Source organism: Hyaena hyaena, unplaced genomic scaffold (assembly GCF_003009895.1).
Source record: "Hyaena hyaena isolate Hyena2069 unplaced genomic scaffold, ASM300989v1 scaffold_2, whole genome shotgun sequence".
Taxonomy (NCBI): Eukaryota; Metazoa; Chordata; class Mammalia; order Carnivora; family Hyaenidae; genus Hyaena; species Hyaena hyaena.
In genome coordinates this window covers 6,229,835-6,246,752 of record NW_024080634.1, presented here as the reverse complement: position 1 = coordinate 6,246,752, position 16,918 = coordinate 6,229,835, and the positions used below count along the sequence as shown (strand labels likewise).

Sequence of the window (16,918 nt, the reverse complement as noted above, 5' to 3'; positions counted from 1 at the left end):
CTGGGGTGCATGTGCCCCTTCAAATCAGCACACCTGTATCCCTTGGATAAATACTTAGGAGTGCAATTGCTGGGTCATAGGGTAGTTCTATTTTTAACTTTTTGAGGAACCTCCATACTGTTCTCCAGAGTGTCTGCACCAGTTTGCATTCCCACCAGCAGTGCAAAAGGGTTCCTCTTTCTCTGCATCCTCGCCAACATCTGCTGTTGCCTGAGTTGTTCATGTTAGCCATTCTGATGGGTGTGAGGTGGGTTCTCATTGTGGTTTTGATTTGCACGTTTAACTTTTTAGTGAAATTGCCAAGCTGTTTTCCAAACTGTTACATTTATGTTCCCAGCAGTGATGTAGGAGGTTTCCAATTATTACTGCACATCCCACCCACCCACATTTGTTATTATCTGTCTCTTAAAAATTGTAATCATTCTACGGATGCCTGGATGGCTCAGTCGGTTGAGTGTCCAATTCTTGATTTCGGCTCAGGTCATGATCTCCTGGTTCATGGTTTCCAGATTCACATAGGGCTTTTCCCTGACAGCACAGAGTCTGCTTGGAATTCTCTCTCCCCATCTCTCTCTCTGCCCCTCCATACTCATGTATGCACTTTCAATCTATCTCTCTCTCAAAATAAATAAACATAAAGAATTTTTTTGATGTTTTTAAAATTTTAAGTTTACTTGAGAGAGACAGCATGAGTGGGGGAGGGGCAGAGAGAGAGGAAGACACAGAATCTGAAGCAGGCTCCAGGCTCCGAGCTGTCAGCAAAGAGCCTGACGTGGGGCTCGAACTCACGAACAATGAAATCATGGACCTGAGATGAAGTCGATGCTTAACCTACTGAGTCACTCATGTGCCCCCCAAAATTTTTTAAAAATTGTAATCATTCTAGCAGGGGCATGAGAGTATCTGTGGTTTTAATTTTCATTTATGTAATTGCTAGTTGTGCTAAACATCTTTTTTAAATATTTCAAACTATAAAATAAAATCTGCTTGTAAAGATTACCATGTAATGATGTAATGGAATATTACAATAATATCATACTCTAGATTTCCCCAGCAAACTCCAAGACAATTGAAGTTATTTTTATAAATATCTATCATTTTCATAATCATCATAAAAGCTACCTATTTATGCATTGGTCTTTCACCAGCAATTCAAAAATGAGTCACACAGACAGAGAAAACCAGATAGTTTTTCCTCTTGCTTAAGTATATTATCTTGCTATCACAGAGGGGGGACGATGATAAAAATAAGTTGCCCAAAGAAACAAACAAAAACCCCTCTGATTTCAGTTGATTGTTTGGGGTCTAAAATAAAATAATGGAAAAATCTTAGCAGAGTCTATATAATTAGCATGTCAGGAATGAGCTACAGAAACAGCTAGGAAAAGCATCACCTGGCCCGTGGTCAGTGTATGAAGCTGCCCAGTCACTGGGAAGTGGGGATGGAGCTCAGTCCCATCCCTGGGGAGGGGGCATGTTGCAGGATGTGGGTTCTGGTCCCAGATTTGACTCTTGTTGTAAATGAATTTTCTCTGTTTATAAAGGCATCAGATGAGTTCAAGAGCTTGGTTGAAACCTTACTAAGTTCCTGGAAACTTCTTGGAACCTGCAGAGAAAAGTTTAGACTTTCTCCTCCAGGATGGAATGTTCCAGATCTCTTTTCGCATTTCCATTTCACAGCCGGTTTCATTGCTAAGGAAGTAAATTCCTGAATCCTTTTACAAAATCTCAGCTCAGGAAGAACGAAGAGCCCACTGATCATGGTCACTCACTGGATACCCAGCACCCCTGAGCTCTAGCCCATTTATAAGGATCTCCAAGAGGGGCGCCTGGGTGGCTCAGTCGGTTAAGCATCTGACTTTGGTGCAGGTCATGATCTCACGGTTCATGGATTCGATCCCCACATCAAGCCCTGCATTGGGCTCTGTTCCGACAGTGTGGAGCTTGCTTGGAATTCTCTCTCTGCCCCTTCCCCACTTGTACACACTCACACTGTCTGTCTCTCTCAAAAATAAATAAATTTCTTAAAAAAGGTCTCAAAGAAAAGATTGACTTTGTTGGTAATGTCATTTTTTTCCTCTTGAACTTGCTGGTCCATGCCTCTTCAACTGAGTCCTCATATTATTTTCTGGCTGGAGGAGACCAGACACATATGCAGGGCAAACTTATGAACACTGAGCTCTTGTTCCTTCTCCTAGATGTACACACAATGGAATTGGGCCCCTACGTCCACCAGAAGACGAGTACAGGAAAGGTCGAAGTGGTGTTACTCCTCTGGCAGTCAGCACAGAGCCCGATGCGGGGCTCGAACCCACGAACCATGAGATCATGACCTGAGCCGAAGTCGGATGCTTAACCAACTGAGCCACCCAGGAGAACCCAATCTCTAGTAATTTAATGCAAATGCCTTTGCTTGGCACCTGGTCATGGATCATACAAGGTACATAAGGTCTCCTGAGACAGGAGGAGGGTTTGTGTAACACCAGGTGATGGAGTCAACTGTACTTATCGGGCCCAGCATATTGCTGTGCATACGTGTGTGACAAAGAAGATTTGTAGGTTGTGTTAACCAATTATAACTAAATTAACATACACCAGAAAGACAAAGTGTTTTAAAAATAATTCTGCGCAGGGGCACCTGGGTGGCTCAGTCAGTTAAGTGTCCAACTTCGTTCGGCTCAGGTCCTGATCTCTCAGTTCACGGGTTGGAGCCCCTCATCAGACTCTGTACTGACAGTGCGGAGCCTGGTGCCTGCTTCAGATTCTGTGTCTCCCTCTCTCTGACTCTCCCCCACTAGCACTCTGTCTCTCTCTTCTCAAAAATAAATAAATGTTAAAAAATTAAATGAATAAACAAATAACTAAAAGTAAAAATAATTCTGCCCAGCTATCACAATTAAACAAGAAAAAGACAACCCAGTAGGAAAATGAACAAAGGACTAGAATAGACATTTCACCAAAGAAGATATACAAATAGCCAGTAAGCTCTCGAGAAGTGCACATCATTAATCAGTAGGGAACTGCAAATCAAAACCACAGGGAGGTATCACTTCAGATCCGCTAGGCTGGCTGTAATCAGAAAAACAGACGGTCACAAGCATAATCAAGGATGTAGACAAATTGGAACCTTCATGTACTGCTGGTAGGAATGCACAATGGTGCAATTGCTTTGGATACTTCTGGCAGTTTCTCAGGTTAAAAAAAAAAAAAGCTATCATTTTATCCAGGAATTCCACTCCTAGGCACATTCCAAAGAGAAATGAAAATACTATGTCCACAGAAAAACTTGTGCACAAATGTTCATAGGAGTATTATTCATAAGAGCCCCAAAGTGAAAATCCAAGTGTCCATCAACTGATGAATGGGTATATACGATGAAGTATATCCATACAATAAAACGTTATTCAGCCATAAAATCCAACAAAGCTCTGATACACACTTCATCATGAACGAACCTTGGAAACATGATGCTAAGTGAAATAAGCCAGACATAAAAGGCCACAAGTGGTGATTCCATTTACATGAAATACCTATAAAAGGAAATCCAGGAGACAGAAAGTAGATTCGTTGTTGACAGAGGTTGAAGTGACCGTTAGGGACTAATGGGTATGGTAGGGTTTTCTGGAATGATGAAAATACTCTAAAACTAGGTAGTGGGGGGTGGTTATGCAACTCTGTGAATCTGCACCGAAAACTGCTGAATTGTTCTCTTAAAATGTGATTTTAGGAGCACCTGGATGGCTCAGTCAGTTAAGCGTCAGAGTCTTGATTTTGGCTCAGGTCATGATTTCACGGTTCATGAGTCCAAGTCCAGTGTGGGGCTCTTCACTAGCACAGCAGGGCCCGCTTGAGATTCTTTGTCTTCCTCTCTCTGCCCCTTCCCTGCTCATAGTCTCAATCTCTCTCTCTCTCTCTCTCTCTCTCTTTCAAAATAAATAAACTTTTTTAAAAATTGAGTTTTATAGTATGTAAATTATAGATAAAAAAAATTTCTGCCCAAGAAATTGGATTGAAAATAATACAGGTGGGGCGCCTGGGTGGCTTAGTCGGTTAAGCGTCCGACTTTCGCTTAGGTCATGATCTCGCGGTTCGTGGGTTCGAGCCCCGCGTCGGGCTCTTCGCTGACTGCCAGCTCAGAGCCTGGAGCCTGTTTCAGAGTCTGTGTCTCCCTCTCTCTCTGACCCTCCCCTGCTCACGCTGTCTCTCTCTCTCCTAGAAATAAATTAAAAAATATTTAAAAAAAAAAAAAAAAAAAAGAAAATAATACAGGTAATTGAAGCACAAGCAAAACACAAGAAAATGACAAGCCTAAAACCCTCTGCTTTTCTTACAAGCTCATGTTCAGCCACATAACAAATAAAGAGATTTGATAGGAAGTGAGCAAAAAAAATAATTGAAATTCTCAAGAAGAAAAATTGGGTTATTTACACATGATCATTGAACTTCACACAAGGCACAGATGATACTTCAGATTATACTGGTATGTTTAAAATCACGTGAACCTCAATCTAGCATTCCACCAAATTGCACCGAACTTAACGATAAATGTTTAGATTATTTTGCAGTTTCTTGTTTAATACAGATGTTCAGAAAGAGATGGAGCACTGGAGAAGATACTTTTTCTTCCTACCGCAGTAACAGTGGTTAAAATAGCAAACAGGAAATATGGCCACACAGTGAAATGTATTCTTTTGTTGGCAAATCAGCGGGAAGACTTATAGAAAATGTGCGGGAGACGCAAAGAAACAAATTACAGCAAATTACCCAGTGTGGGAGGCTTGCCCTACACCTGGGTGAAAGTACAAATGTTTCCAACATGCTTCAGCCCGTGCTATTTGCAAGATTCTGTTTCCAAAATCACATTCATTAGGAGCTATTTTTTTTGTGAGCCACTTTATGTGACATTCTAAGATGTCTCATAGAAGGCAGCCTGAACCATAAATTACTTATTCAAAATAACATATTTCATGGAAATCTGGCTAATTGTAACCATTGTCGGAGGGGCTGCTTTGATTTGAATTTTTTAAAGATTCCAGAGAAAAAGTATAGAGATGGCACCACATGTGATCTCTGTTTTCTACATCATTATTAGGGAAGCTGTTGCAGAAAATGAAGGAGAAACGTAGGTTGTGGAAAACGACATTTTTTCCTTTTTTGTAAATTGAAAGGAAATGCAGTTCAAAACAGCCCAACACCAGCAATTTCAAATGGTTCCATATAATGTGTACTTTATAAGTATCTGAAGCAGCTCCAGGCTCCAAGCTGTCAGCACAGAGCCCGAAGCGGGGCTCAAACCCATGAACCGCAAGATCATGACCTGAGCCAAAGTCGGATGCTTAACTGACTCAGCCACCCAGATGCCCCAATTCCATTTTTTTAATATTAATAGACTTTTTGCACATCGATTGCATTCTTTTTATACTTCTTTTAATTCTTAAACACAATTAATATCATTTAAAGAGTTAAATGTGAAAACACTCTGACAAACTTTTAAAAACTTTAAAGCAGGCACTAATGAAATCTAGAATTGTCTTAAACATGGAGTTCTCAGCTGGCTCAGTGGATGAAGCATGCCACTCTTGATTTCAGGTTATAATTTCGAATCCTACATTGGGTATGGAGATTACTATCTTAATAAATAAATCTACAAGCAAATTATTTTACACAAAAAAGGTGATTATCAAACATTGTTTCTTTCAAAATATTTATTTCAAGTATAGACTTATATGACGTACTATATACAGGAAAACAACCACATGTAAGATACTTAAGTAAGAAACTCGTGGACTACACTCATTTGATCATCAAAATACTTAAGAAATGAAAATAATTTTATATTAGATAATTTGATTGAAAACAGTGTCATTCTATTCAAGTAACAAGCCCAAACCAGCCCCCAGCTAAGAGTTAAAGCTCCTCTCTCCATATATTCATACACTCAGCCCTTAGACAAGAGTCGTACATTTTTATCCAGAATTGTCTCCTAAAAATCCATTTAAAATTTCTTTAACTTTATGGAAATTATTCAGTTTTATTTATTTTTTCATAAATATTTTGAGAATGCCACTGAGCAAACACATCGACCCTGGGACAACATCTACATCATTTTTACAAAAGTAGAAATCGCTAAATAATGAGTCCGGGGTTAAGGGAGCGGCACAGGTGGGTTATTAACCTATACTGGAATTATCTGTCACTTGACGGCACAGTGACAATGGTAAACAGTGCTGTGAAAGTTGGTCCCATCTGATAACAACCCAGGTCAACACAAACCTTCTCCGATCCTACAATCCTTTTCTCAACGGTGTACGTGAGCGTCCAAAGAGAATCTCCCAGAGAAGGAAAAGTTAAAAGCAAAGTTCTTGCTGAGAGAGGAGTCCTGGCCAGAGATAGTGTCCGACCCCGTCACCAGGGGAAATGCAAGGTGTCCTGCCACAGCTGTCCCCAAGCATGCGTGTGAGCCAGGTCTGGCGTGGGACAGAGACTCCATTTATTTGGGTGGCGGGCACAGAGAGTCACTGTGAGGGAGTGGACCCTTACCACCGAGGCCACTGTGTCCCAGGTTTGTGAGCTGGCCTCTGCCCCTCCCCCCCGGGCCATTCTCCGCCTGACCGTCTGTCTCCTGGCACTGAAGTTTGGAAGACTGGATTTCTTCCTCTTGGTCTTCATCGTCTGAATTGGAGTCATCGTTGTAGAAGTGGATTGTGGCTTGTACCGGGAAACTGGCCAGCACTTTTTCCCCAGAACTCTGCAGATACTCTCGGCGCTTTGAAATGGGTAAATAAAGTCTAATATTTAAGAAACAAATACACCATTAATCACCCTGAAACAACGCTAAACTCCATCTAGAGGGTCCCCTTTCCTAGAAGCAGCTAACTCCCAATCTCCCTCTCTGATCTTGCCTTCACTGTGCCCGGAGTGTTTTCTTTCCTTCCTTCCTTTCTTTTTTTTTTTTAAATGTTTATTTATTTTTGAAAGAAAGAGAGACAGATTGTGAGCTGGAGAGGGGCAGAGAGAGGCAGAGACACAGAATCAAAAGCAGGCTCCAGGCTCTGAGCTATCAGCACAGAGCCCGATATGAGGTTTGAACTTATGACCATGAAATCATCATTTGAGCCTAAATCAGACACTTAACCAAATGAGCCACCCAGGGGCCCCACGGTGTGTTTTCTAAGTCACCAGAGCACAACACTGTGGGCAGGTGGAGAGACCTGGTGAGGAACCCCACACCAGTTCAGAAACGAGCTATAATGTGAGTGAGCAAATCAATTTAGACCAACACAGGAGAAAAGGTCTGCTTCCAGGAAGGTAAGAGGAAATTCAAACACTGAGTTTCAAGATGAAGGGTCTCACTCTGATCGAATGGAGAACTTGACTTCTCCTGGAGAATATATGTCCCATCTTGGTTACGTCCGTCCCACTCTCCCTAACACCCCTAAGCATGGGGAATGTTGTGGCCCTTTGGGCCCTGGAGGAAACTGGACCTTGAGGCCGTGGTCTAGAGAAGCAGCTAATTTTTCTGGATGTTGCTATAGAGAAGTGATGGGGTGGGCTCCTCCCTTTGCCAGTACAGAAAATGGTAACCCTGGCTATTTGTCTAGTTGAAAGAATAGGAAGAAATGAAAGAAGGAAAGAAGAAAGAAAAGGAAATAACTTAAATATATACATTTGGAGCCTCTAAATCCAGGTTTGGTAGAATTTAGGATTTCAGTTATACATGAAAAGTACTTAACATACCCCCACTCTCCCCAGAATCTCTCATTCTTGTGCCTTTCACTCACTAAGTTATTTGCATTTTTCCCTGAGGTCTTCTGAAGAACTGAGAGGGATTATCAATTGATCACTACTTGTTTGCAAAGCTGGTTAATTTTTTTTTATATTTTTAAGTAATCTCTACACCCGACGTGGGACTCGAAACTACAACTCCGATATTAAGAGTCACACACTGGGGCGCCTGGGTGGCTTAGTCGGTTAAGCGTCCGACTTTCTCTTAGGTCATGATCTCGCGGTTCGTGGGTTCGAGCCCTGCTTTGGGCTTTGTGCTGACTGCCAGCTCAGAGCCTGGGGCCTGTTTCAGAGTCTGTATCTCCCTCTCTCTGACCCTCCCCTGCTCATGCTGTCTCTCTCTCTCTCTCTCCTAGAAATAAATAAAAATATTTAAAAAAAATAATAAGAGTCACACACTCTACCGACTGAGCTAGCGGGGCACCCCTGCAGAGTTGATTGGAGAAGGTGATAAGCACCATCAGATCTGAAGATTGTTGATAATTATGGAGGCTGGTGACAGGCATGTGGGGGGCGGGGTCACTGTACCATTCTCTCCACTTTGGTGTAAGTTTGAAATCTGCTGTAACGAACAGATAAAATAAAGTTGCGCGCTCACTCGTAATGCACGCCTCCCCAGTTGCTGCATTTTTCATGAAACTAAAATTGGGGAGCAGCAGCAGAGTATCTGTGGGCGGCAGGTCCATGGGGGGCGGGGCAGTGGACGCTCTCAGGGCGTGAGAGAGGGTGGCAGGTTCATCCCCGATGCATGCTGGGATCACCTGGGAGACTGTAAGAACACAGATACCTAGGCCTTTTCCAGAACAAATGAGCCAGCACTCTGAGGGGAGCCACTCAGTGTCTGTACTGTTAAAGCTTCCCCAGTCCTATGGGGAATAAAGACCACAGGTGTAAGGGACCCAAGGAAACCTTCCCTTTTCCAGAAATCACTCTCTGGCCAGTCTGAAGGGTTCTCAATTGCATCTCTAGCCATTAGTATCTTTGGCTTTTACTAAACCTTCCAATCTTCCAGGATAACCGGGGTAAAACTGTTTTGATGAGAAGCAGTGGTACAGACTAGGAATTGCTGCTGGAAATGAGAGATGGGGAGAGAAAGAGACAGAGACACAGATTTAAAAATCCTGAGCATGAGCCACCTGCCTAAAATGGATGAAATGTGAGAGGGATACAGAAGTGAGGGTCCCGATCACCATCAGGAAGGTTCATGGGAGCAGAGGGGGCGGAAGAAGCCAACGGTGGGAGAAGCATCCACCGAATCCCTTGTTCAGTCACACACATATTTGGAAGGTCTACTTTGCTCTAGACAATATGCTAACTTATATCCTGGGAAAAAAATAGAAATGTACTTAAATACTTAAGTAAATAAGCAGATACACATAGACAATTCATATCCAATTAAATTTAACACAAGACGGGGCACGCCTGGGTGGCTCAGTTGGTTAAGCATCCGACTTCAGCTCAGATCATGATCTCATGGTTGGTTGATTTGAACCCCGAATCAGGATCTCTGCAGTCAGCACAAAGCCCCACTTGGGAGCCTCTGTACCCCCCTCTCTCTGCCTCTCCCCTTCTCAAAAATAAATAAGCATTTTTAAAAAATTAACACAAGACATAACATGTAACGAGAGGTATAAACAAAAGGCATAAAGGAAAGAGGTCAATCCAATTTGCAACTGGAACACTGAATGAATGAATGCATGAATGCATGAATGAATGAATGAATGAATTCCAGAAATCCAAGAAAATATTCTTGAAGCTCCTTTGGATAAGAACTAAATATAGGAGAATATACTGAATTATTTTCCACTTTGTTGAGAAGGTACACAGTTGAAGACACTAAAGCATATTTATGCTTCTATTAAAAACAAATAATATACTTCTTGCTGTGAAGTCATGTTACCTTACAGGATGCTGAAACCCAAAGGCACCCTTTGATCCAGGAGTTTGCTGGTCACCACCAGGTTCAAGCTGTAAAGACAGACACATCAAACACAGACATAGTCAAGGAACCTCTGAAGCAGCATCCTGAAATTCTAAAAAATACAATCTAAGTGGTCTGCATTTCTTAGTACCAATCCGATTTTAGAGACAATTTAAACACCTTAACAGTATTTGTGGTTCTTCAAAAAAAATTTTTAATGTTTATTTTTGAGAGGGGAGGAGAGGGAGGGAGAGTGGGAGAGGGACAGAGAGAGAAGGAGACACAGAATCCGAAGCAGGCTCCAGGCTCTGAGAACTGAGAGATCATGACCTGAGCCAAAGTTGGATGCTTAACGGACTGAGCCACCCAGGCGCCCCAACACCTTAACAGTAAGTATTTGATAAGTCTCTCTTCCTCTTCCTGTTGACAGTGATGTCCTGGACACTGTGAGGGATTTAAGGATGGAAAGAGGAGTCCAATCTCACACAGTCTTTCAGTTCAGGCTTTTTTTTTTTTTTTTTTTTTGAGAGAAAGAGAGAGAATCTCAAGCTCAATCCCATGACCTTGGGATCATGACCTGAGCCAAATTCAAGAGTCAGATGCTTAACTGACTGAGCCACTCAGGCGTTCCTTCTCATATTTGAATCACCTGTTTGCCTATTGTCTCTTTGGATGGTCTTTTCCTATTGACTTTAAGTCTGAGCCACCCAGGCCTCCCCAGTTCAGGCTTTTAAATCTAATGGGAAAAGAGGGGCGCCTGGGTGGCTTAGTCAGTTAAGCGTCCGACTTTCACTTATGTCATGATCTCGCGGTTCGTGGGTTCGAGCCCTGCGTCGGGCTCTGTGCTGACTGCCAGCTCAGAGCCTGGAGACTGTTTCAGTCTGTGACACCCTCTCTCTCTGACCCTCCCCTGCTCATGCTGTCTCTCTCTCTCTCCTAGAAATAAATAAAAAATATTAAAAAAAAATCTAATGGGAAAAGACACACACACACACACACACACACACAGCCAATAACTGCCCTATAACGCATCATATAGAAAGACGTCAGCAATTCTAAGCAGGGAAGAGGAAACAGTTCATGGAAGGTCTGACAGAGAGATCTCAGTGGCATTTGAATGTGTGATTCTGAGATCATTCCTGGCAGAGAAGAGCATCAAATTCTGAGGGGCACAGGTGGGGAAGGGTGAGGGGCACAGTGAGGAATGAATGAGAAGCTGTGTTAGTAAATGGGCTCCAACAGGAAGCTGAATCCTGATAACAGGATACCTTGAATACCCACTTTTGAGTCTTGGTTTCATTCTGGAGGCAGCAGTGAAGACCATGGCCAGGATTTTAAAGCCAGGAGTTCAACAGTCAGATCTGTATTTTAAGAATAGTGGTGGCCCCTGGGATCAGCGAATAGCCTAGGTTGGGGAGGTAAAGGCCCAGAGGCACCCAGCAAGAGGTGATAAAGATTTGGACAGCGACAGGAAGGGAAAGGAAAGATGGATCTCAAGGGCACTTCAGTAGTATTCAAAAAACCCTGTGACCACTTGGATATCAGGAGTGGAGGAAAAGGACGCTAGTCTGAGCAACTAAGGGCAACATCGATGGAGATAAGACACAAGCAGAGAGAGAGAGAGGGAGAGAGAAAGTGCCAGGCTTGTCCATGCTGTGACCAGAGTAGGTGCTAAGGAGATAAAGGACAGGCACACACTTCCTGTCCAGGACTGACCCCCATTCTGCCCATTCTGTGAGGTCCTGAATCTCAGTGAATTTGGCCTGAACCGTAGCCAGATTATCTAAGGGGCTGAGAAGCCAGAAATTGCCATTTGATGTTAGAGCTCTGAAAGCTTTAGGGTTACTATGGAAAGCGGGAGTGGGGCATCTTGGGATAGACCATCTGGGGACAGCCTGAAAGTGAGCTGAAATGGGCTGGCGCCATGGATCAGAAACCCCAGCCCTTGGGCTGCATGGAGTTTAGGAGGAGCCAGATGGAGAGGGAGACAAAATCTGCTAGAGTGTGACAAGGAAGGACTTTGAGGATTGCCATCAACGATCATCACATCATTCCGTCCTACAGTGATGTGCGTGGTCTTTGTGAAAAAATGTCATTATATATATATATTTATTTTTATTTTTATTTTTAATGCTTATTTATTTCTGAGAGTGCACCTGGGTGCACATGAGGGGGGTGGGGGAGAGGGAGAGAGAAGATCCAAAGTGGGCTCTGCGCTGATAGCAGTGAGCCTGACACGGGACTCGAACTCACAAACTGAGATCACGACCTGAGCCAAAGTTGGATGCTTAACTGACTGAGCCACTCAGGCACCCCAAATGTCATTAAATTTTGCCAACCATATTTTTTACAATATGTTGTGCTGAGCTAAGTTAGGGAAAGAAAATGAGGCTCTTTGAGCAAAATCTTCTCTAAAATGTTTACTTTTTGAGGACTCCAGAGAATCATGTCTGTGTTAAGTTTTATTTGTCTTTATAAAATAGCCCTAATTGCTCACTCTACCACAGGAAGTAATCCTGGGCTGTCACAGGCGATTTTATATCCTGTGATGGTAGTGTCGAACGCAACACTGCACACACTTTGGCCGACACCAAGGCAGTGGTAGTACAGAAAAACAGCTTCCTTTAAAGTGAGTAATTTTAGGGGCACCTGGGTGGCTCAGTTGGTTAAGCCTCTGACTTCAGCTCAGGTCATGATCTCACAGATTGTGGGTTCAAGCCCCACGTCAGGCTCTGTGCTGACAGCTCAGAGCCTGGAGCTGCTTTGGATTCTCTGTGTCCCTCCCCCCCTCCCCCACGCTCTTTCTCTCTCTCTCAAAAATAAACATGGTAAAAAAGTTTAAACAAAATAAAGTGAGTAATTCTAACCAGACTCTGTGAAACATACAACACACCTTTAAAAACTGTAAAACTTTACCCACGAACATACACAACTTTAAAAACTTTATGCCAGGGGGACTGGGTGGGGGTCTGGGTGGCCCAGTCAGTTGAGCACTCGACTCTTGATTTTGGCTTAGGTCATGGTCCCAGGATCATGGGATCGAGCCTCACATCGGGCTCAGCACGGAGCGTGAAGCCTGCTTAAGATTCTCTCTCTCTCTCTGTCTCTCTCTCCCCCACTGCCCCTCTCCTCTACTCACGCTCTCTCTTTCTCTAAGAAAAAATAAAAACTAAATAAATAAAATAAAGAACTTTATGCTACAAATACCCTCTAATTAAAGATCATTTTCTGATGACAGAAATGTCCCAACATTCACACTTAGATAATTCAAGGTGAACAGAAATGTATAAGGGTAAGGACTGTGAATGGGTGTGTGTCCTTAAGAGTAAGAAAAGAAATACAAGCAGAGACTCTCATGAGGGTCTCCAGTCTCCTCCCCATGTCGCCTCTGGCTCTGACAAAGCGAAGGTGTGGGAAGATGTGAGATGGGAGGACGGGCCCACCTCGTTTCAGATCACCGGACATCCTCTCCTTTTAGGGAATTCCCTCCCTTGCAAGGTCGGCAAGTGGCACGGAGAGAAATGTAACAGAGGTCAACAAAGGATTAGGCTGTCGTTCATTTTCCCCAGGCAGGAGAGCTCCCAAGGGGAGGCAGGGACACCAAATGGGTCAGGGTGACTCCACTGCTCAGGGCACAGGGCCTCGAATCCAGCCCTACAATTTCTCGAGAAATACACAACAGGGCTCTGGAGCCAAGGAATTCTCGCGCGTTGTCGGGAGAGGGCGCTGTGGAGCCGGACGCGGGGCCTCCCGGTGCGGGGCTGCGCTCACCTCGCTCCGGCTCCCGGTCCCGCGCGCAGGCCGCCCGCTGACTTCGCCCCGCCAACTGGGCTCTGCAAAGAGCTGGGCAGGCGTACAGGGCGGCGTGCGCTGCAGCCTCCCCCCCCGCAAGGTACCCCCACCATCCATGGACACACCTGCTTTATCCAGCACGCCATGCTAACTACAGCTTAACAATTTTCTGCAAGAAATCTTCCTTTTTCTCACAGATAGCCTTCTCATCAGAATAGGAAAAAATCCACCTGCCTTAATTAAGCAGTGTGCTACTTAGAGGATTTTAATGCTTGCAACAACTGCTCCATATACATTTTATTTGACAAAAAACTGCAGAATTGTAAGCTTCTATAGTTTCTCCCTTGCCCAAGCACCTCTTAAATCTTATATTTAAGAACTTCAGCTCGGATGCGAACGATGAAATTGTTTTCCATTATTTAGATATTGCATGTATTTAAGACTAATTTGAGCTACAAAATCACATCCCTCATTAATTTGATATAGATTGTATTTGTTTCATTCTTTAAATAGTAGTAACTGAATGAACAACTTCCATTATCCAGGCTAATTTAATAAAGTAGTCTGGATACCAAATACAGCCCAAGGTCAGCTTTCCTGCACCTGAATTTCTTATCATATTATAAATAACTGCACACATAGCATATACCACATGTTATGTAAATTAAATACACGGTCCTTCCTAGCCTGATTAGTAATTTAGCATTATAAAAGTCATCAAGTTACATTTGAAGATTTAAAGAAGGAAAGGTAAAGTCTATGAAAGCAAGCCATTACTGCAGTAAGTATAAAGCCATTTAGTTACCAGTGCAGGAAACAAAAGAATAGAGGTGGAGATTAATCTTTACCCACGAAGCCCTCAGCTGAAGTGTATTTGCTCAGACAACATGAATTACCCCAGGAGTGCTTGCAGAAATGAGCAAACCTGCTTCAGAAAGGGCCAGATGGTGGGCTTTTAACAGCAACTTCTGGGCACCCCAGACTGGTCTCTGCCCTAATTTGCACTGTGGTACCAGCCCGGCAGTAATGAACCCTCAGCCTTTCTCAAAGGAGGGGGGCGGGGGGGCAGACAGAGGAAGCCTTCTCCCCTCTCTCTACTTGCTGGTTTGCACGGGGGAGAAAACAACATAAAAGAAATCTCCCTTTCTTTGTCTCATAATGCCTTTGAAAGAACTATGACATAGCTAGGCTTTGCTTTTCGCGAAAGAAGCAAGCAGGGGCGCCTGGGTGGCTCAGTCAGCTAAGTGCCCAACTTCAGCTCAGATCACAATCTCAAGGCTCATGGGTTCGAGCCCTGCATCCAGCTCTGTGCTGACAGCTCGGAGCCTGGAGCCTGCTTCTGATTCTGTGTCTCCCTCTCTCTCTGCTCCTCCCCCACTCATGCACTGTCTCCATCTCGCTCTCAAAAAAGTGAATAAACATTAAAAGAGAAAGAGAAGCAAGTAGGAGCCCAACCCACTCACGTGACTCAGGTCTGATCAACAGCGGGCTCACCCAGGCTCCCATTCCCAAACCCACAGGCACTTCTGTATTAGACCACCGAGGGGGGGACATGGCCAGTTTTGAGTTGGTGCCACCTTCTGTGGCTGAACTGTTGGCTACCACAATGCCCGCCTTACCCTTACCCGCCTTCCAGTTCCGGGCAGCTCAGTTTCTTGGGGTGTCAGGATCCAAGGTCTCCATGGTGTGGGGCTGGAAAGGCAGGGACCAGAGATGAACCCCAGCATTTTCTGCTGTCTTTCAAAATTATGTCGTTAAGGGGCACCTGGGTGGCTCAGTCGGTTAAGTAGCCGAGTCTTGTTGTTGACTCAGGTCATGATCTCACGGTTTGTGAGATTGAGACTCGCGTGGGGTTCTGCTATGACCACGCACAGCCCGCCTGGGATTCTCTCCCTCTCAAAATAAATAAACTTTAAAAAGAATATCGTAAAAGTTATCATTCTTATCAGTTCTAAGGTTTGCCTGAGAAAGGATCACAGGATACCCCAGAAAGTTCTCTCCAGTTCTCAGTGTGTGGATAAACCAGTACCGTTTTTTTTGGGGGGGGGGGTTCTTTTTTCTTTTTCTCCTTGCACATTATCAGTTCTCTGCCTTCATTGGGCTTTGAGAAGTCCCAAATCTGATGCAATGATCAGAGGTCCCAGGAGTTGAGGGAATTCTCCCCGGCCGGCCTGCTTTCTTCCCTTGACTCCCCACTGTGGCTGGCTACTTTGTCGCTCATTCATTTCTACGCACCACCCCCGCTGCTGAAGGATCTTGACTTTGCAAACAGATTCCACAGGGATCTACGGTGCAAAAGGGGCCAATGGATTTCTCCCCTCAGGCTGCCTAGCCACCCAGCCCCTTGCACGGCGCTCCCGGGCTAATTCGATTTTAATGGCACTACCTTGAAAGGGCTGAGCCCCAAGCACAGGGCCAGCAAAGACCGTCACCAAGCTTGTGACAGTCATTGTGAGGGGATCCCCTGTAAGGCCGACGCCCGGAGACTTGAACGTTCCCACCCCTGTGAATTTCAGAGCTACGAATGGGAGCGTCGGCCCGTTTCCTCGCGGGGCTCTCCTGGGCCTCCACACTTCGGCACTGTACCCCGAAACCCAGAGGACTCTGCGTCCCTGACTCGCCCCGCGTCGCCGTCGGGCTCCCGAGCTCCGCCCGGCGCTCGGGGGGCTCGGCGGCGCGGGGGCACCCCGCTCTGCGCCCCCCGCACCGTCGCGCCGCGGGGACACCCTCACCTCTCCGGCCCGCGCGGCGGCGGCGGCCTCCGGGGACCGTCGGCGGGGCCGTGACAGACTCCGGCCGCCGCCTCGGGTCTCATGGTGCCCGCACGGCCGGCGCCCCTCCGGCGGCGCCCGCGACTCGGCCGCGCCTCTAACCGCTCGGGCGAGGGCGCTCACCTACCAGTGCGCTCGGCGCCAGGTTTAAAAACGGGGGCGGGGCGGGAGGGGACCGGGGAAACCGAGGAGGGGGCGGGGAGGGCGCGGGAGGCGGAGAGGGGGAGGGGACGACGAAAGGTCCAGAAGGGGCGCCGCGCGGGGGTTCCAGGGGGACTATCCTTGGAGAGGACTCTGGAAGCTCGGGGCAGGGGTGTGGAGGGGACAAAGGAAACCCAGGGTCGCCCGGGGCGGGGGCGAGGAAGCCTGGGGAGTGGGCGGCGGGAAGGGACTCGGGAAGCAGCCGCGTGCTGGCGGCGGGGGGTTGTGTGCTTCTGCGGGGAACTCACCCTTACGGGTGAGGGGTGGCCGGACCCTCGCCCGGGGGTGTCCCCCGCCCGCTGCGGGAGGGGAGGGGTCCCCGGTTTCTTCCCGTCCCTCCAGGGTTCCCCGCGGCCCTTGGGGTTCTGGTTGCTGCGGGAGCGTCTGGGTCCCCAGGTTTCCGAAGGATCTCACCTCCGCAGCTCTTAAGCGGCAGCGCAGTTGGGGG

The 16,918-nt window shown here is 45.8% G+C and overlaps 1 protein-coding gene across 1 annotated transcript; it reads right to left on the bottom strand.

Moving 5' to 3' along the window:
- Window positions 1–3,046: 3,046 nt before the first annotated feature.
- On the bottom strand, window positions 3,047–16,313 carry RIPPLY3 (ripply transcriptional repressor 3). The gene is made up of 5 exons (XM_039229754.1): window positions 16,231–16,313; window positions 15,124–15,190; window positions 9,686–9,753; window positions 6,541–6,788; window positions 3,047–3,069 (listed from the first exon to the last, which is right to left on the bottom strand). The coding sequence occupies exons 1-5, from the start codon at window positions 16,311–16,313 to the stop codon at window positions 3,047–3,049; spliced, it is 489 nt and encodes a 162-aa protein (XP_039085685.1).
- Between the last annotated feature and the right edge of the window lie 605 nt (window positions 16,314–16,918).